The following is a 20,998-nucleotide window of genomic DNA, read 5'->3' as shown; positions in this document are numbered from 1 at the left end:
CTTTGTGCTGTAAAGTTCGGTGGTTTTGAGAACTGAATGTCATTTAGCCACAATTCTAGTATCATGCAGGATAGTTTCACCTCCCTAAAAATTCTTCTATGCCTGATTAAATTTTATTTGAAAAGGTTTAAAGAAACAAATAAATACAGAAACCAAACTAACAAACACATTGGTACATGTTATCAAAAATTTGTAAGTAATATTTTGTTATACTTGTTCCAGATTTTTTAAAAGACATTTTAAAAACCAATTAAGTCCTCTTGTACTTCTTCGTAATTCCATTTCTCTTCCTTTTTACTCAAGGACAGTTATTGTTACAATTATCTTTTTTTCCAGTCCATGATTTTATACATTATTAGATGTACTTATGACCCTAAACAATAAATACTATAGTTCTGTGTGTTCTAGGTACATTTATATAAATGACACGATTTTGTATGTATCTTTCTAAAAGTTACTTATTTTACTGTTAGTACTGTGCTTCTAAGATCCATCTATGGTTTGTAATTTTTGTGCTGGAATGGCTTTACAGTGTTTAGTTATTAGAATTCACCACATTTTATTCATCTGTTTCTCTATTAATTGACATTTAAATTGGGCTTTGTTTTTTGCTATTTCGTATGCTGTATCAGCATCCTTGTACATATCTCTTCATGAATATGTGGAAGAATTTCCTTAGAATATGTAGCTGGAAGTGAAATTATTGTATTATGCGGCATGTACATTTTCTATTTTACTAGAAATGGCCAGTTTGCCTCTAGTGTGGTTCTACTAATTTCCCACATCCTTGGCATCACTTGAAATTGCTGACTATATTTTTGCTAATCTGATGGGTATGATAAATTGTCTTTCCCAGATTTGCAGACACTGTGGAACCAATCACCTCATTTTCTCAGCAGCTAGAACTAATTTTGATAGGAGCTTGGGTATTTACCCTAGGGACCATTTGTTAGTTTCTAATAGCCTTTTATGTTATTTTCAAAGGTGTCTGCTTATCCAGGATTTACCAAGTTGTTTTGGAATCTGACTTCACCCAAATTCTCTGTTCCAGTATCTGTCATAAAGGAAACCGTATATCCAAAATATGAGGTAAAATACTGAATGACCTTTCTCTATTGTTGTTTAATAATTAGACTGTATAATTGACTATGACATTAAATTTTACTGGATAGTTGTTATGTAAATTGTCGGTAAAGATTGACATAATTGAATGATTGGATGGCACTATAGAAATTATACATATAAAATAAATAATTTTTATATGTATGTGTTATATGTGTATACATATATACACACATAACCCCTAACTATATGTACACTTATGCACATACACTTATATGTATATTTCTAAAAAAAAATGTTGTACTTATCCATGTTAATTTACCCAGTCAAAAAGAGTATTCTCTTTTCTTTCTGAATGAATCATTTTTTTGACTGACAAGATATAAAGCTTCTTGGGTTGTTTAGAAGATCTTTATGATATTTTCATTTGCTTTTAAAAGTGCATTTTTAGTTAATGTTTAAGAAAGTTTAAAACTACCCAATACAATTATTAATCTATTTTCTTCTTCCCTTAAAGTGTTTGCTTGTTCTCATTTTATGTTATACAGCTTATTTTAAAAATTAGAAAAATGAAGAGAAGAAAACCAAAATCATCTGTTATTTTTCTCCCTCAAGACAATCACTGCCCACTTTCTCGTCCATTTTCTTTCATTGTTAAAAATTCTTTTTCTTCCTCCTCCTCTTCTTTTATTCTCCTTCCCCCTGCCCCTTTCTTCTTCCTACTTATATTTTCCTCTTAAAATAATTCTGTGATGGACATCATGGTGCATGCATTTTTAATGGTATTTAGAATTAGGTTATTTGCATAGGATCCTAGATAGCTTACTGATAACACATATATCAGGAAAGAATAAGACAAAAAAGTTAATCATGGGGAAAGCATACCAGGGTATTAGCATAATAAATTCAGAGATAAGATTAAATCAAAGAAATTCTGTCCATATGTGCTCTTGTTTGAAATGGTCATCAACATCATTGTTGATATTGAAACATCTTTATATTCCTTGATTATGATGTATTATTTTTAAATATTGTATTGAATTCTGTTAGGCAATATTTTATTGTATTTTTAAAATATATACTCATGAGTGAAATATGTATTTAGTGTATTTTTTTTGTTGGACTCTGTTATCAAAGTCATTCTTGCTTTATAAAGTTAATTGGGTAGCATTTCTTCTTTTTTAATATTCTGGAATTAAAATAGCTTAGGAATAACCTTGAAAATGTGGAAGAATTCACTGTCTTGAAACATTTGAACTGTTTGGGAAGGTAATTTTTTGATAGTTAAAACTTTTTATTTTCTAATTCTTGGGTTATTCATGTTTAATATTTTTTCTGAAGTCAATTGGTAACATATTCTTACAGAAAGCCATGTATTCAGTTGAAATTTATAAGCTTATATGCAGAGTTTGTATATATTCTCTCTTTAGTTTTAATCTCCATTTCTAAAGTTGCATTGTTTTCTTTCCCATTTCTAATGATATTTGGGCAATTTTTTTCTTCCCTAGAATGAATTTTCTAGAAATTAGTATATTTTTTTGTCTTTTCTCATTTATTTTCAATTACAAGTGCTTTATTCTCTACTTGTCAAATTACTATACCCACACTAGTGTAAAACCATGTCTTTAATTTTTTTAGCAAGGTTTATGGTGTATGATTCCGTAGCTATTAGATATCATGACCAGTCATCCAGAAAAACAAATGAGTCCAACCTACCATATTTGACCAAAAAACTTTTGGATTAGTTATAAATTCAGTTTTTGCCCCTCTGAGTTTTTGTTGTTTCTTTTTTTCAAAATGTTTTGTTTATTTGTTTCCTGCTTCCACAGAAGGTTGACATCTCTATTTGGGCATTTTCCTAATTTCTTGTTGAAAATTTAATTTCTTTACCTTTCATATTTTTAACAAATATAAGTATTTTGACCTTATTTCATACATTTTTATTTATGGTGTGTTCATTTATTTTCTAAATAATTTCTATTGCAGTTTTCTTTATCTTATTGATACACAACTTATGGGGGAAAGTGTTTTTTTAACTTGTTGAAATTATTTTGTTTAATTTTTATTGTTTATCCTTATTAACATAAGAAAATATGTTCTTTAGAGTAACAGTTTCTTGGAATTTATTGATATTTGCTTTGTGGTTTACTAGATATCCCAATAGTATCTACAATACTAGTTCAGTGCTATTATATGCAGTGACTTATATTGTAGCCGCACTAAGTGGTGTGCAGGCTTTGTAATCAGACAATCTTGGATTTGAATCCCACTTGTTTTCTGGATACCCTTGTATTAGTATCTTAACTTCTTTTTAAAAATTTTTATTTTTTTATTGAAGTATAGTTGATTTACCATGTTTCAGGTGTACAGCAAAGTGATTCAGTTATACACACACACACACACACACACACACACACACACACACACATATATGTATGTATATGTGTTTGCTTTTCCAGATTCTTTTCCATTATAGGTTATTACAAGATATTGAATATAGTTCCCTATGCTATACAGTAGGTCCTTGTTGTTTATCTATAATATTTTATATATAGTAGTATGTGTCTGTTAATTCCAAATTTCCAATTTATCTCTCTCCGCTTTCCTCTTTGGTAACCATAAGTTTTTCTTAAGTATCTTAACTTTGTTTTCATAAGTGTCTTAACTTCTTGAAGTCTCAGAGTTTTGTATGTAATTTGGGTGTTCTGGGGATTTAATAAGAGACTGTATAGTGTGTTGCCTGTTGAATGGTAAGTGCTCAGTTAATAATAGGTAGGGCTGTTATATTGTTCTGTTATTGCATTCTTCTGTGGCATAGTTCTTTCACTTGATCTAAAAAATACTTTTTGAGATTTTCAATGCACCTGTGTTTTGTCCATTTCTCCATATGTTACTAATAGCTTTTACTTTATGTGAGTAGAAGCTGTTTATCTTTATTATGAATTTGGCAGTGTTTTACTTTCTTATGAATTCTGTCTCTTATCAGTTTTGAATGACCTACTTTGGCCTATTTAATGCTGCAATTCTACTCTAATATGGCCAGCCCTGTGTTGTTATCTGTTTGTGTTCAGGAATATTTTCATTTTAATCATCTCTTTGTTGTTTGTTTTGTTTTATATGAGCCATATAAGTGGCATGTGGTTAATTTGGTGTTACTAACATTATTCTATTTTGTGGTTTCTTTTCAAAATTTTCTTTCTAGTTTGTCTTTTGTTAAACCATTATTTTCTTTAGCAATATTGTTGTCTGTGCTGTTTTCAGAGTGGTAAGACCTATTAAAATTACTTAAGAACTTGCACAAGTAGCAGAAAAAATTCAAATACAAAGATGTGTATGGCATAAAGAGCACTCCCCATCTTGAATGCTGTCCTCCCCAGTCCTCTTCTCCCTGAGATCAGCTATTGTCAAATACATTGTATGTATCTATTCGGACATTTTCATTTTTATTTATGTCATGCAGGTTCGTGCGGATTAATGTTTTTACATATGTGGAATAAGGTAATCTATATCGTTCTGCATCTTGATTTTTTTTCTCTTAAAACATACTTGCACGTATCTTTGCATACGTATGTGTATTTTTTCTATTTGAAATTCCTGGCCAAAGTGTATGTGTAATTTAAATTGGAAGATTATTGTGTATATTTGCACTTCCTTTTTTTAAGTGTAATCTAAACTTTTCATTTACTTAAGAAAATAATAATTATATTTTTTTGGGAAACGATGCCATGAACTAAAAAGAGAAGATTAATAACAAATTATATAAAAGATTCTTTAATGTAAAAGATGGGTGAATATTAATTGTGTAAGTAGGTGTGGCATTCACAAAAAAAGATGTGATGCTCACATTTCCTTCAAGAGAATCTGATGGAAGAGCATACTTGGCCGGCCTCCAGCTGCTGTCCTGTAGATCTACCGTGGCATTCACTCCAGGGCCATTCTTCCTCTGGACTGCTCCCAGACAGTGACTAAGCACAGGGGCTTTCTAAAGCTGACCCTTTCCAGTTCAATGTGGGACTGTTTTATCAGGTGCTTTGGCTCAGAGACTTTCCATCTGCCTGGCTGACTCTTTCTCAGAACTGGTCCATAATCTGAAGCTCTTCCTACCCAGTCCTTTCTCTCTTTTCCACTTCCACAGTTGTCAGATCTACATCATGGTCTGAAGGCTCCCCCTGCATGTTGCTCCCTCTCTCTTTATCCTCCACTGATAGCATCTGATTCTAAATGAACTGACACAATAGGGGGGGTCTGCAATATGAGTACAATGTTGTCTAAACTGTGTGTTTATAAAGTATGAGCATGTATTCTTCTGTCTTTGTATATAGAAAAGTGTGAATATAGGGAATTGAGAGTAGGCAGAATTGTCTGAACAGAAGTAGGAATTGTAGCAATTATAAGAAGCGTTGGTTAGAACTGGTGATGATGGATTAATGTATTAGAAAGGTAGTCCAGAAGTAAATTGGTACTGGTGGTTGTTCACACCCAATGACCAGAAGGAAAAGGATCCAACAGGACTTTCTGGTACAAAAAGAGGGCCCAGAACACTTTCCATTCACCAGAACTGTAATCAGACCTTTGTTCAGAGACTCCTGGTTTCTTTGAATGGGAAATGATATTTAGATACAAAGATCTGTGTGTCTCATTTCTTTTAAAAGCAAATTTTACCTGTTTATATATATTATGATTACTGATATTTTTTGTTTTATCCTGCCATTTGATTTTTGTTTTCATAGATGCTGCCTTTTGTTTGTTTTATGTTCTCCTTTTATTTCCTATCTTAAATTTATCTTTTTTATTATTCCTTTAAAAAAATGTCAGTGGTCTGCATATAATATATTCTGATTTAATTTTTAAAATTTTTATTTATTTATTTTTTATTGAAGTAGAGTTGATTTACAATGTTGTGCCAATCTCTGCTGTGCAGCAAAGTGACTCAGTTACACACATACAGACATTTAAACAATTCTTTTCCATTATGGTTTATCACAGGATATTGAATATATTTCCCTGTGCTCTACAGTAGGACCTTGTTGTTTATCCATCCTATATATGTAGTTTAAATTTGCTCATCCCACACTCCCAGTCCTTCGCTCCCCTACCACCCTCCCCCTTGGCAACCACGAGTCTGTTCTCTGTCTGTGAGTCTGTTTTTTCTTTTTTTCTTTGCGGTACGCGGGCCTCTCACTGTTGTGGCCTCTCCCATTGTGGAGCACAGGCTCCGGACGTGCAGGCTCAGTGGCCATGGCTCACGGGCCTAGCCACCCCGCAGCATGTGGGATCTTCCCGGACCAAGGCATGAACCCGTGTCCTCTGCATCGGCAGGCGGACTCTCAACCATTGCGCCACCAGGGAAGCCCTGTGAGTCTGTTTTGTAGATAGGTTCATTTGTGCCATATTTTAGAATCCACATATAAGTGATATCATATGGTATTTGTCTTTCTCTTTCTGACTTACTTCACTTATTATGATAGTCTCTAGTTGCATCCATGTTGCTGCAAATGGCATTATTTCATTCTTTTTTATGGCTGAGTAGTATTCCATTGTGTATATGTACCACATCTTCTTTAACCATTCATCTGTCGATGGACATTTAGGTTGTGTCCATGTTTGGCTATTGTGAATAGTGCTGCTATGAACACAGGGGTGCATGTATCTTTTTGAATTATAGTTTTGTCTGGGTATATGCCCAGGAGTGGGATTGCTGGATCATATGGTAAGTCCATTTTTAGTTTTCTGAGGAACCTCCATACCGTAATGTTTTCCATAGTGGCTGCACCAACTTACATTCCCACCAACAGTGTAGGAGGGTTCCCTTTTCTTCACACCCTCTCCAACATTTGTTATTTGTAGACTTTTTAATGATGGCCATTCTGAGTGGTGTGAGATGGTACCTTACTGTAGTTTTGATTTGCATTTCTCTAATAATTAGTGATGCCGAGCATCTTTTCACGTGCCTACTGGCCATCTGTATGTCTTTGGAGAAATGTCTGTTAAGGTCTTCTGCCCTTATTTCCATTTTTTAACTATTTGGGTAAATTGTGTTTTATCATGCCTACTTTGGAAGTTATATATATTGTTTCTTATTCCTATGATGGTTTCCATAGAATATATATGTTTAACTTATCAGTAGCTAATGTTTTTTTGTTGTTGTTGTTGTTTTAAATTTTTGGCTGCACCATGCAGCATATGGGATCTTAGTTCCCCAACCAGGGATTAAACTTGTGCTCCCTGCAGTGGAACCATGGAGTCTTAACCACTAGACCAGGGAAGTCCCTCAATATCTAATATTAATCAATACCTTTATCCTCTTCCAGGAAACTACAATGACTTTAAACCTTTTATTCCATTTACTCCTTTTTGATTTAATATGCTCTAACTTTGATACATTTTTAGATCCTTATCTTTTAAAATTCCAGAGACATTATTCTTATCATTTTATGCAATATTCCTTATGTTTTACCCATGTATTTATCTCTCTGTCTTTGCCTTTCTATTTTTTTTTTTGTGGGCAAAAATTATTTTTTAACACAGATTTTCATCTATTCACTTTTGCTTACAACACTAAATTACTTATATAACATTATACTATAAAAATGAACCTTTCTATTTTTTGAGCATCTCAGACCATCCTGTCTGGAATCATTTTGCCCTCTGCTAAAGTATATCTTTTAGAGCTTGCTTTAAGGGAAGTGGTAAAATCCTGTTTTCTCTTTGTTTCAAATGTCTTTATATTCATGCTTGTGGGATATTTTACTTGGGGATAATACTATTGCAAATATTTACTTTTAGCACACTAATGATGTTCCACAATTTTCTGGTGTCCACTATAGCTGTTGAGAATTGAGTCTTAAGTATGAATCCTTTGAAGATAATCAATTCTCTGCATCCTTCCCTAACTTTTTAGTTATTCTCTTTTCTTCTATACAGTTTCAGTATGATGTGTCTAGTTGTACATTTCTTCTTATTTATTGTATTTAGGAAAGATTGGGATTTTTGAATCTGTGGTTTGATATCTTTCATCAGCTATGTCAAATTTTTAGTCACTATTTCTTCATATTTTGCCTCTGTCCATTCTCTCTTTCATTTTCTGGGACTTTAATCGCATGTATTAGCTACATTTTTTTCTCTTGAAACTGGATCCTGGACAATTTCTTCTAATCTGTCTTTAGTTCAGGTTCATAAATTCTTTCTTCTGTTATGTCTAATATATTGTTAAACTTGTTCTCTGTATTTTTAAATTTGGTTTTGTATTTTTCTTTTTAGAATTTATATATTTCCTCCAAACCTATTATGTTCTGGTGTTTTGTTTCTCTGTGTACCTGTCTGTCTTTAAATATTTATCATTGTATTTAAAACATTATTTTTAGTAAGTATTTGAGACCTGGAATGGCAGTTCCTCCTCTAGAGAAAAAAATTTTTTTCCAGAACCTGAGATCTGTACCACTCAACCTAAATTTAAGATTGAGGCTTGAGTTTCTATGAACACCTTGTGACAGAACCTAGGCTGAAAGTATACACAAATGTTGATTTACTTCCATTCACTCCTAATCTGAGGATATAGCCCTGTAATATCCCTGTAGCCTTGGATACTTGTATATTATATATATATAAAATCAGTTTCCAAACCTCAGGAAGATTCTGGGCTTGGATTTCTGTCATTCTTGCCCTAAAAAGTTGCAGATGTGCAGCTCAGCTTTGCAACGGTTTTGGCAAATATCTTGCAAACAAAATCACCTTTGAAAACTGGGTTTACATTTTCAGGTTTTTGCTTTTTCCTATATTTTTACTCAGTATTTCTTCATCATCTTGTTAGCTTTTTGATGCTTTGAAGATTATCTTGGACATAATACATACTTTCTTAGCTGTTCTCAGCAGTTGTTCTCAGTAGAAGTACCTAGCATGTCATAATTGGAAGCAGAAGTCATAACTGACTTTTAAGGCAGCAAAACTGTTTCCCTTTCCATCTGCATCCCAGCTTTTATTACATGCATACTAATTTTAGCAATATCCCTGTAGTAGAGGAGGAGAATTTTTACATCATGTATCAGGTAAGCAATGCTGTAATTGCGCTGGGCCATATCCTGACAGGTTCAAGGATATGGACCACATTCTCTCTCTCTCTTTTTTTTTCTTAACATCTTTATTGGAGTATAATTGCTTTAAAATGGTGTGTTACTTTCTGCTTTATAACAAAGTGAATCAGCTATACATATACATATATCCCCATATCTCCTCCCCTTTACATCTCCCTCCCACCCTCCATATCCCACCCCTCTAAGTGCTCACAGAGTACCAAGCTGATCTCCCTGTGCTATGTGGCTGCTTCCCACTAGCTATCTATTTTACATTTGGTAATATATATAAGTACATGCCACTCTCTCACCTCGTCCCAGCTTACCCTTCCCCCTCCCGTGTGTCCTCAAGTCCATTCTCTACATCTCCATCATTATTCCTGTCCTGCCCCTAGGTTCTTCAGAACCATTTTTTTTTTCAGATTCCGTATATATGCGTTAGCATACGATATTTGTTTTTCTCTTTCTGACTTAACTTCAGTCTGTATGACAGGCTCTAGGTCCATCCACCTCACTACAAATAACTCAATTTCGTTTCTTTATATGGCTGAGTAATATTCCATTGTATATATGTGCCACATCTTCTTTATCAGTTCATCTGTCGATGGACCCTTTGGTTGCTTCTATGTCCTGCTATTGTGAATAGTGCTGCAATGAACATTGTGGCAGATGACTCTTTTTCTTTTTTCTTTTTTTGGCTGTACGCGGGCCTCTCACTGTTGTGGCCTCTCCCGTTGCGGAGCACAGGCTCTGGATGCGCAGGCTCAGGGGCCATGGCTCACGGGCCCAGCTGCTCCGCGGCATGTGGGATCTTCCCAGACCGGGGCATGAACCCGTGTCCCCTGCATCGGCAGGCGGACTCTCAACCACTGCGCCACCAGGAAAGCCCCAACTCTTTTTGAATTATGGTTTTCTCAGGGTATATGCCCAGTAGTGGGATTCCTGGGTCATATGGTAGTTCCATTTTTAGTTTTATAAAGAAATTCCATACTGTTCTCCATAGTGGCTGTATCAATTTACATTCCCACCAACAGCGCAAGAGGGTTCCCTTTTCTCCACACCCTCACCAGCATTTATTATTTGTTGATTTTTTTATGATGGCCATTCTGACTGGTGTGAAGTGATACTTCATTGTAGTTTTGAGTTGCATTTCTCTCATGATTAGTGATGTTGAGTATCCTTTCCTGTGTTTGTTGGCAATCTGTATACCTTCTTTGGAGAAATGTCTATTTAGGTCTTCTGCCCAGTTTTGGGTTTGGTTGTTTGTTTTTTGATATTGAGCTGCATGAGCTGCTTGTAAATTTTGGAGATTAATCCTTTGTCAGTTGCTTCGTTTGCAAATATTTTCTCCCATTCTGAGGGTTGTCTCTTCGTCTTGTTTGTGTTTTCCTTTGCTGTGCAAAAACTTTTAAGTTTCATTAGGTCCCATTTGTTTATTTTGTTTTTATTCCTATTTCTCTAGGAGGTGGGTCAAAAAGGATCTTGCTGTGATTTATGTTATAGAGTGTTCCGCCTATGTTTTCCTCTAAGAGTTTTATAGTGTCTGGCCTTACATTTAAGTCTTTAATCCATTTTGAGTTTATTTTTGTGTATGGTGTTAGGGAGTGTTCTAATTCCATTCTTTTACGTGTAGCTGTCCAGTTTTCCCAGCACCACTTATTGAGGAGGCTGTTTTTTCTCCATTGTATATTCTTGCTTCTGTTATCAAAAATAAGGTGACCATATGTATGTGGGTTTCTCTCTGGGCTTTCTATCCTGTTCCATTGGTCTATATTTCTGTTTTTGTGCCAGTACCATACTGTATTGATTACTGTAGATTTGTAGTATAGTCTGAAGTCAGGGAGCCTGATTCCTCCAGCTCCTTTTTTCTTTCTCAAGATTGCTTTGGCTATTTGGGGTCTTTTGTGTTTCCATACAAATTGTGAAATTTTTTTACTAGTTCTGTGAAAAATGCCATTGGTAGTCTGATAGGGATTGCATTGAATCTGTAGATTGCTTTGGGTAGTATAGTCATTTTCACAATACTGATTCTTCCAATCCAGCAACATGGTATATCTCTCCATCTATTTATATCATCTTTAATTTCTTTCATCAGTGTCTTATAGTTTTCTGCATACAGGTCTTTTGTCTCCTTAGGTAGGTTTATTCCTAGGTATTTTATTCTTTTTGTTGCAATGGTAAATGGGAGTGTTTCCATAATTTCTCTTTCAGATTTTTCATCATTAGTGTATAGGAATGCAAGAGATTTCTGTGCATTAATTTTGTATCCTGCTACTTTACCAAATTCATTGATTAGCTCTAGTAGTTTTCTGGTAGCATCTTTAGGATTCTCCATGAAGAGTAACTTGTCATCTGCAAACAGTGACAGTTTTACTGCTTCTTTTCCGATTTGGATTCCTTTTATTTCTTTTCCTTCTCTGATTGCTGTGGCTAAAACTTCCAAAACTATGTTGCATAACAGTGGTGAGAGTGGACACCCTTGTCTTGTTCCTGATGTTAGAGGAAATGGTTTCAGTTTTTCATCATTGAGAACGATGTTGGCTGTGGGTTTGTCATATATGTCCTTTATTATGTTGAGGTAAGTTCCCTCTATGCCTACTTTCTGGTGGATTTTTATCATAAATGGGTGTTAAATTTCGTTGAAAGCTTTTTCTGTATCTATTGAGATTATCATGTGGTTTTTATCCTTCAGTTTGTTAATATAGTGTATCACATTGATTGATTTGTGTATATTGAAGAATCCTTGCATTCCTGGGATAAACCCCACTTGATCATGGTGTATGATCCTTTTAATGTGCTGCTGGATTCTGTGTGCTAGTATTTTGTTGAGGATTTTTGCATCTACATTCATCATTGATATTGGTCTGTAGTTTTCTTTTTTTGTGACCTCTTTGTCTGGTTTTGTTATCAGGGTGATAGTGGCCTCATAGAGTGAGTTTTGGAGTGTTCCTTCCTCTGTTATGTTTTGGAAGAGTTTGAGAATGATAGGTGTTAGCTCTTCTCTAAATGTTTGATAGAATTCACCTGTGAAGCCATCTGGTCCTGAACATTTGTTTGTTGGAAGATTTTTAATCACAGTTTCCATTTCAGTGCTTGTGATTGGTCTGTTTATATTTTCTATTTCTTCCTGGTCAGTCTCAGAAGCTTGTGCTTTTCTAAGAATTTGTCCATTTCTTCCACATTGTCCATTTTATTGGCATATAGTTGTGTGTAGTAATCTCTCATGATCCTTTGTATTTCTCCAGTGTCAGTTGTTACTTCTCCTTTTTCATTTCTAATTCTATTGATTTGAGTCTTCTCCCTTTTTTTCTTGATGAATCTGGCTAATTCTTTGTCAATTTTGTTTATCTTCTCAAAGAACCAGCTTTTAGTTTTATTGATCTTTGCTATTTTTTCCTTCATTTCTTTTTCCTTTATTTCTGATCTTATTTTTATGACTTCTTTCCTTCTGCTAACTTTGGGGTTTTTTTGTTCTTCTTTCTCTAATTGCTTTAGGTGTAAGGTTATGTTGTTTATTTGAGATGTTTCTTGTTTCTTAAGGTAGGATTGTATTGCTATAAACTTCCCTCTTAGAACTGCTTTTGCTGTATCCCATAGGTTTTGGGTCATCGTGTTTTCATTGTCATTTGTTTCTAGGTATGTTTTGATTTCCTCTTTGATTTCTTCAGTGATCTCCTGGTTATTTAGTAGCGTATTGTTTAGCTCCATGTGTTTGTATTTTTTACAAATTTTTTTCCCGTAATTGTTATCTAGTCTCATAGAGTTGTGGTCGGAAAAGATACTTGACATGATTTTAATTTTGTTAAATTTACCAAGGCTTGATTTGTGACCCAAGATATGATCTCTCCTGGAGAATGTTCCATGAGCACTCGAGAAGAAAGTGTATTCTGTTGTTTTTGGATGGAATGTCTTATAAATATCAATTAAGTCCATCTTGTTTAATGAATCATTTAAAGCTTGTGTTTCTTTAAATATTTTCATTTTGGATGATCTGTGCATTGGTGAAAGTGGAGTGTTAAAGTCCCCTACTATGATTATGTTACTGTCGATTTCCCCCTTTACGGCTGTTAGCATTTGCCTTATGTATTGAGGTGCTCCTATGTTGGGTGCATAAATATTTACAATTTTTATATCTTCTTCTTCGATTGATCCCTTGATCATTATGTAGTGTCCTTCTTTGTCACTTGTAATAGTCTTTATTTTAAAGTCTATTTTGTCTGAAATGAGAATTGCTACTCCAGCTTTCTTTTGATTTCCGTTTGCATGGAATATCTTTTTCCATCCCCTCATTTTCACTCTGTATGTGTCCCTAGGTCTGAAATGGGTCTCTTGTAGACAGCATATATACAGGTCTTGTTTTTGTATCCATTCAGCCAGCCTATGTCCTTTGGTTGGAGCATTTAATCCATTTACATTTAAGGTAGTTATCACTATGTATGTTCCTGTTACCATTTTCTTAATTGTTTTGGGTTTGTTATTGTAGGTCTTTTCCTTCTCTTGCACTTCCTGCCTAGAGAAGTTCCTTTAGCATTTGTTGTAAAGCTGGTTTGGTGGTGCTGAATTCTCTTAGCTTTTGCTTGTCTGTAGAGGTTTTAATTTCTCCATGGAATCTGAATGTGATCCTTGCTGGGTAGAGTAATCTTGGTTGTAGGTTTTTCCCTTTCATCTCTTTAAATATGTCCTGTCACTCCTTTCTGGCTTGCAGAGTTTCTGCTGAAAGATCAGCTGTTAACCTTATGGGGATTCTCTTGTATGTTATTTGTTGTTTTTCCTTTGCTGATTTTAATATTTTTTCTTTGCATTTAATTTTTGATAGTTTGATTAATATGTGTCTTGGCATGTTTCTCCTTGGATTTATCCTCTATGGGACTCTCTGGACTTCCTGAACTTGATTGACTATTTCCTTTCCTTTATTAAGGTAGTTTTGAACTATAATCTCTTCAAATATTTTCTCAGTCCCTTTTTTTTTCTCTTCTTCTTCTGAGACCCCTATGATTTGAATGTTGTTGCATTTAATGTTGTCCCAGAGGTTTCTGAGATTGTCCTCTATTCTTTTCATTCTTTTGTCTTTATTCTGCTCTGCAGTAGTTATTTCCAGTATTGTTTCTTCTAGGTCACTTATCCATTCTTCTGCCTCAGTTATTCTGCTATTGAGTCCTTCTAGATAATTTTTAATTTCATTTGTTGTGTTGTTCATCATTGTTTGTTTGTGCTTTAGTTCTTCTGGGTCCTTGTTAAACATTTCTTATATTTTCTGCGTTTTGTTTTGAAGAGTTTGGATATCTTTACTATCATTACTCTGAATTCTTTTTCAGGTAGACTGCCTATTTCCTCTTCATTTGTTTGGTCTTATGGGTTTTTATTTTGCTCCTCCATCTGGTGTGTGTTTCTCTCTCTTCTCATTTTGATTAACCCACTGTGTTTGGGGTTTCCTTTTTGCAGGCTTCAGTTTCGTACTTCCTGTTGCTTTTGGTGTCTGCCTCCAGTGGCTAATGTTGGTCAGTGGGTTTTGTATGCTTCCTGGTGGAGGGGACTGGTGCCTGTGTTCTGGTGGATGAGGCTGGATCTTGTCTTTCTGATAGGCAGGAATGCATCCGGTGCTGCGTTTTAGGGTTTCTGTGACCTTATTATGATTTTAGGCAACCTTTATGCTAATGAGTGGGATTGTGTTCCTGTCTTGCCAGTTGTTTGGCCTAGGGGGTCCAGCACTTTAGCTTGCTGGTGCTACAGTGCTGGAGACAGTTGAGGGGAGCTGGGTCTTAGTATTGAGATGGAGATCTCTGGGCGAGATTTTGCCATTTGATATTACATGGAGCCGGAAGGTCTCTGGTGGAGCAATGTCCTGATCTCAGCTCTCCCACCTCAGAGGCACTGGCCTGACACATGGCTGGAGAACCAAGATCCTGTCAGCCACCCAGATTTTGGGAAGTCTGAGGTCTTCTGCCAGCATTCAGTAGGTGTTCTGTAGTAGTTGTTCCACATGTAGATGTATTTCTTATGTATTTGTGGGGAGGAAGATAATCTCCCCGTCTTACTCCTTCGCCATCTTGAAAGTCTCCTTCCACATTCTCTTTTTAAAAAGCAATCATTGATTGTTAGTAGGTTCTGCTGTTCTGATATCTATAAAGTGCAGTGTTAAAATTTTTGTCCTTGTTACTGTTAAAAGCATTGTTTTAAGTATGTAATAGCTGCTATTCCATCATATTTGAATATTTTATGCAAGCATATGGTAAAATAGTTCCAAAATCTCTTGTGTGTCACATAGTTTGTCTTTGAAGAATAATGATGAAAGTGACCAGGTATCTTTCTGCAATGTCCAGTAATTCTTTTATATTGTGCTATAACTACTTTCTGTAAATACAACAGAGAGGATGAGCAAAAATTCAATGCTGTTGATTTCTAAATTACCCATAGCCTTCTGCATATCTGTTCCATTCTCAGTGATAACTGCATGATACTCTTTTTAAAAATTTATTTATTCATTTATTTTTTTGGCTGCGCTGGGTCTTTGTTGTGGCACGCAGGCTCTGTGGTGCACGGACTTCTCTAGTTGCAGCACACGGGCTTAGTTGCGGTATGTGAGATCATAGTTCTCCCACCAGGGATTGAACCCAGGCCCCCTGCATTGGGAGCGCCGAGTCTTAACACCTGGACTGCAAAGGAAGTCCCTACATGATACTTTTAAAAGTCGATTTTCTATTGAATAAATATTTAGAATTTTTGAAATGTTAGTGGAGACCTAAAAATTTCAGCGAACAAAGCGATAGAAGGATTTTATTCATCATGTATCCACCAGGCTATGAAACTTAGGTCTTGTAGTTGTTTCTATATATCCAAATCTCTGATTACAAGATAGAGAAGTACCACATTTAATAATAATCATAATTATTGTAGCAGTTAACCCTTACAACAATAAATATTTGTATAATTTAATTGACTGAGTTAAAAGTATAAAGCACTTAAGGAAATTTTCATTCCAATTAATATTTAGAATGCTTACTTGTATTTGTCAGTGAATAGTTGCATATTGACAGTAACTCCAAATGATATGTTTTGTTCATAATACTGATGTTGATGTACTAAAGAGATTCAATGCCAACCTATGAGGTCACAGGATCATTGATTGCTCCTAAGACCAGGGATGTCAGAAATAATGTAGAAGTATCTATTTGGCTAAAGTCCAATGCCAAAGCCTAACTGCAAATACCTAGTCTGCAGCCAGACTTTGATGCATCTCTGGTGTTTTCTAGAATTCTACCTTTCCTGTATATTGCTCTTTGGGTAATGTTATACTATGAAGCAACAGTAATCATAGGCTTTTAAAAGTATTCCACTATATAGCTTAAAACTGTTGTCTTTTTTTTTAATCACAGAGTGTGCAAGCAAGCAGAATTTTATTTGAGAAATTTACATCTGAAAGCAAGGAACGTGTCATTACTTTAAATCAACATAGAAGTTTTAGGGTAAGTATAATTTTTATTCTAAATTATGGGTTGGTGGCTTTATGTGACTACAGTTCAGATATTATTTCTAGCGATTTCAGAAATAATTTCTTGATGCTTCCTCATTCTGGGAAATGCCTCAGAATATTCACTAGTGTCTTTGCAGAGGACATGTTTCCTCTTTCAAATCTGTGGTCTTTATGACACTCAGAAGATGTTATTTACTAATCAATAGCAGGATATCTGCTGTGAGTTTTCCTAAAATTCCTAAAATGTCTGGGTTTGCACTCATTTATCACTGCTTGCCCAGGTTTTAAATGATCAAACGAACATGTTTATGAATCTTTTGACCAAATGCAGGGAGGGAATTGTTTATGGCTATGAAACAGAGTAAAACTGAATTCTCTAAATGGTGATTGGACTCATGCCCATGACATTATTATCCCTACAGTGTATCTAAATAAACTAATTAATAAACACAATTGGAGAGAAAAGAGAGCAATTGAGGGAAGAAGAAAGGTATGAAACTTATATTAGTGGTTTAATAAATATCTTGAACTTTATGAGGGACAAACAAGAAAGGGTTTTATTTTTCTTTCCTTAAGGCCTTCAGCCCTTACTCCCCTTGGTGATATCTTGGGATGATGAGTGTCACATAGTAGAGAGCCTTATTGACCTAGGACAAGTCAAATCCCCATTCTGGTCAGTTACACTAGGTTTAATATGTGTCTGTGCCGCCTTCCGTATTCCCCATACAGTCAGGTAATACTTATTTTTGGAGTAATATTTCTATTTAATATAGATCACTTTTGCTGTTTTTAACATATATCATTATTGCTTATTAAATGTTTGCCCTCATATATGTTTTATCTTTTTATTTTTCATTAGTCTGAGTGATATGGGGGTCATATCATTCTTGTTTTATCCACAGCACCTAGAACAGTGACCATCACTTAAAAACATAATTGAACCAACAAATGACACTTTCTGGTTTGGAATGCATAGACTACTCTAGTAGCATTACTTATACCTACCTGTCAGATATTACTGTTTTTAACGGCTATTTCTAATCCATCCTCCCTATTGTCCCCTGCAATGTTCTTAAAACACAGGTGTAATTACAACACTCAATCTCAACAAACTGAATAACTCCACCTGTCAAAGTCAGAGTGCTTAACTAAGCCTCATAACCTGGCCTTGACTATATTTTCTATCTTACCTCCCATTATGCTTCTGCTTCCATGTAACCTCCAGGTACCCTGTACTCTGCCTGCACCAGAGTCCTTGGGGACTAAAATCCCAGCACCTTGACACTTCTCTGTGCTTGTTTAGGCTATTCCGTTGGCCTGGGATGTTCTCAACCCCTTCTCAGTTTATGGAAATGTCACTACCTTTTACAGGCCAGCCCTAATGCTACCTCTTCAAGCTGGTCAATCCAGGTTCCTTTCCATTCTGAATTGACCTCCACCTCTCCTGTGCTCTCTTTACACCTGATTCATGCTATCTTTACAGTCATTGTTACAGCTGCTTTGGATTATAGTTACTTCTTTATGTCTGTTTCCACCATCATACATGAAATATGTCATTTTTTTTGTACTTTCTACTCTATTTGGTATGTTAGTACTTCGCAACTCTTTTAGTATAATAGTTCTCATAGCAAGTAATAATATTTGTGTGGCCTTATGGGGTAAAAGGTTGAGGTTGCTCATGATTTAAAGGAGACTGTTCAGTAGCCACTGAAAAGTAGGAGGAACAGTAGCCACTCCAGGTCCCACTAGTGCAGCCCCAGGGCTAAGAGGATTAATGGCCCAGCATATCTATGGCACATTTACACACACCTGTGCTACTTTCTGGAAACTTTCGTGTTTGTTATATATGTTGAATTAAAAAAATAAGATAGCTTCCATTATTATACACTTTTCAAAATTAATTGATGGATTTTAAGCTCTGCTCCCATCTGTGAAGTCAGTGATTACAAAATCAGTAAGAACCTGTATTTTAATTAGTGTTTCTGCATTTCATTAATTTACTTAAACAGTTATTATTAGCCGATTGTCATATGATATTTTAGTTTACCAAATAGTGTCTAGAGTCAGTGTATATTTGTCATTTGATTATTTCACAGATGTTTTTCCTAAGAAAATCAGCCTCATTTGAAAATATCCAAAAATGTTTCAGCATGCAATCTCCACAATTAAAGGTATGATAATTTTTCAGTTTTTGTTATTCAAAAGAAATGTTTACATTTCTAGTAATAATCACCACCTATGCTTTTTGTTGGCTTTCCTGAAATAGTGTGATCACTGATTCATCCAGAGTTGACTGAAATTTTGGATTCAACTGTGTATTTGGTAGCACCTGTAAGATTGTTGTTCATAGTGCCAATTGAAGATTTTCAACATCTCTTGGAAGTGTCTCATATTCATACTTTGACTTTACTTGGTATATTATAAATCAAGTCACTTATAATATTGATCTACACTTGCATTGGGCTCATGGTGTTAATACATTTTCATGGACTCTATTCCAGTTTGGTCTTGAGCTACACAATATCCTGATAAGAGCGAAGATGAGATAGATACTGTCCTTGTTTTATACATGAAAAAGCAAAGGTCAGAAAGTGATAAGTGGCAGAGCTAGTACTTAAACCCACACCTTCTCTTACCAAACGCAATGGACTTTCCTCTGCAACAAGAATCCATAAGCGTTTTTGAGTGCTGATCTTACGTTTAGTGGCATTGGCAAATAGCTCCCAGCTTTTGTTTTTCTCTCTGAAATCTGACACTCAGCTTCCTTGATTCTCCATGTTACTTGCTTCTAACTTGCTTTTAACCTGCTTAACTTTAGCCTGCTTCCTATTGCATTTCTGGCATTCTTCTTTCTTACCAACTTTTTGATTGTTCTGTCTTGTATTCCTGTACACTGACACCATCCTTAAGACTTTTCTATTGACATATAATTAATATATAACATTGTATTAGTTTCAGGTGTACCACATAATTATTTGGTACCTGTGTATATTGTGAAATGATCATCACAGTAAGTCTAGTTAACATCCATCATCCCACATATTTACACCATTTTTCTTCTGCTGAGAACTTCTAAGAGCTACTTTCTTAGCAACTTTCAAATATACAATACGGTATTTTAACTGTAATCACCATGCTGTACATTAAATCATCCCCAGGACTTATTTATTTTATAACTAAAAGTTTGTACCTTTTGACCACCACACCCAGTTTGCCCATCTCCTACTCCCTGCCTCTGGCAACCATGAATCTGTTCTCTGTATCTATGAGGGGTTTTTTTTCTGTTGTTTGTTTGTTTTTAGATTCTACATATAAGTGAGGTCATACAGTATTTCTCTTTCTCTATCTGACTTATTTCATTTAGCAGAATGTCCTCAAGGTCCATCCATGTCATTGCCAGTGGCAGGATTTCCTTCTTTTTTATGGCTGAATGACATTCTATTGTGTGTGTATATCTATATCTGTATCTATATCTATATCACATTTTCTTTATTCATTCATCTGTTGATAGGTAGATTGTTTCCGTATCTTGGCTATCATGAATGATGTGGCTATGAAAGTGGGAGTGTTGATATCTCTTCAATATCCTGATTTCATTTCCTTTGGCTATATACCCAGAAGTGGGATTGCTGGATCATATGGTAGTTCTATTTTTAATTTTTTGAAGAGTCTCTATGCTGTTTCCATAGTGGCTGTACCAATTTACATTTCCCACAATAGTGTACAAGGGTTCCAACACTTGAACTCACACTTCCAACACAGCCTCACCAACACTTGACGTCTCTTGTCTTTTTCTTGTCTTTTTGATAATAGCTATTCTAACAGGTGTGAGGTGATATCTCACTGTGATTTTTATTTGCACTTCCCTGATAATTAGTGACATTGAGTACCTTTTCATGAACCAGTTGGCCATTTGCATATCTTCTTGGGAAAAATCTCTACTGAGTTTCTTTGCCCATTTTTAAATTGGATTGTTTGTTTTTCTTGCTATCGAGTTGGAAGAGTTTCTTACATATTTTGGAATTAACTCCTTATGAGATAGATGGTTTGTAAATATTTTCTCCCATTTCGTAGGTTGCCTTTTCATTCTGCAGATTGTTTATTTTGCTGTGCAGAGGCTTTTAAGTTTGATGTAGTCCCACTTGTTTATTTTTGCTTTTGTTGCTTGTGCCTTTGGTGTCATATCCAAAAAATCATCACCAAGACCAACATCAAGGAACTTTTCCCTGTGGTTTCTTCTAGTTTTACAGTTTCAGGTCTTACATTTAAGTTTTTAATTCATTTTGAGTTAATTTTTGTGTGTAGTGTAAGATAGGAGTCCAATTTCATTCTTTAGCATGTGAATATTCAATTTTCCCAGGACAGTTTATTGAAGAACCTATACTTTCACCATTGA

At 35.1% G+C, this 20,998-nt stretch overlaps 1 protein-coding gene across 1 annotated transcript in view; it reads left to right on the top strand.

The window, feature by feature from the left end:
- The window catches only part of TTC6 (tetratricopeptide repeat domain 6), a 196,750-nt gene that overhangs the window by 108,467 nt on the left and 67,285 nt on the right, over positions 1-20,998 (top strand). Inside the window, exons 7-9 of the mRNA XM_067737263.1 lie at positions 985-1,089; positions 16,505-16,586; positions 18,664-18,773. Coding sequence (XP_067593364.1) covers positions 985-1,089; positions 16,505-16,586; positions 18,664-18,773 — 297 coding nt within the window. The remainder of the gene's footprint in view (positions 1-984; positions 1,090-16,504; positions 16,587-18,663; positions 18,774-20,998) is intronic.

This window comes from Pseudorca crassidens, chromosome 1, assembly GCF_039906515.1.
Source record: "Pseudorca crassidens isolate mPseCra1 chromosome 1, mPseCra1.hap1, whole genome shotgun sequence".
Lineage (NCBI taxonomy): Eukaryota > Metazoa > Chordata > Mammalia > Artiodactyla > Delphinidae > Pseudorca > Pseudorca crassidens.
Note: the sequence above shows the minus strand (reverse complement) of the source record. Positions and strands in the feature narration are given on the sequence as shown.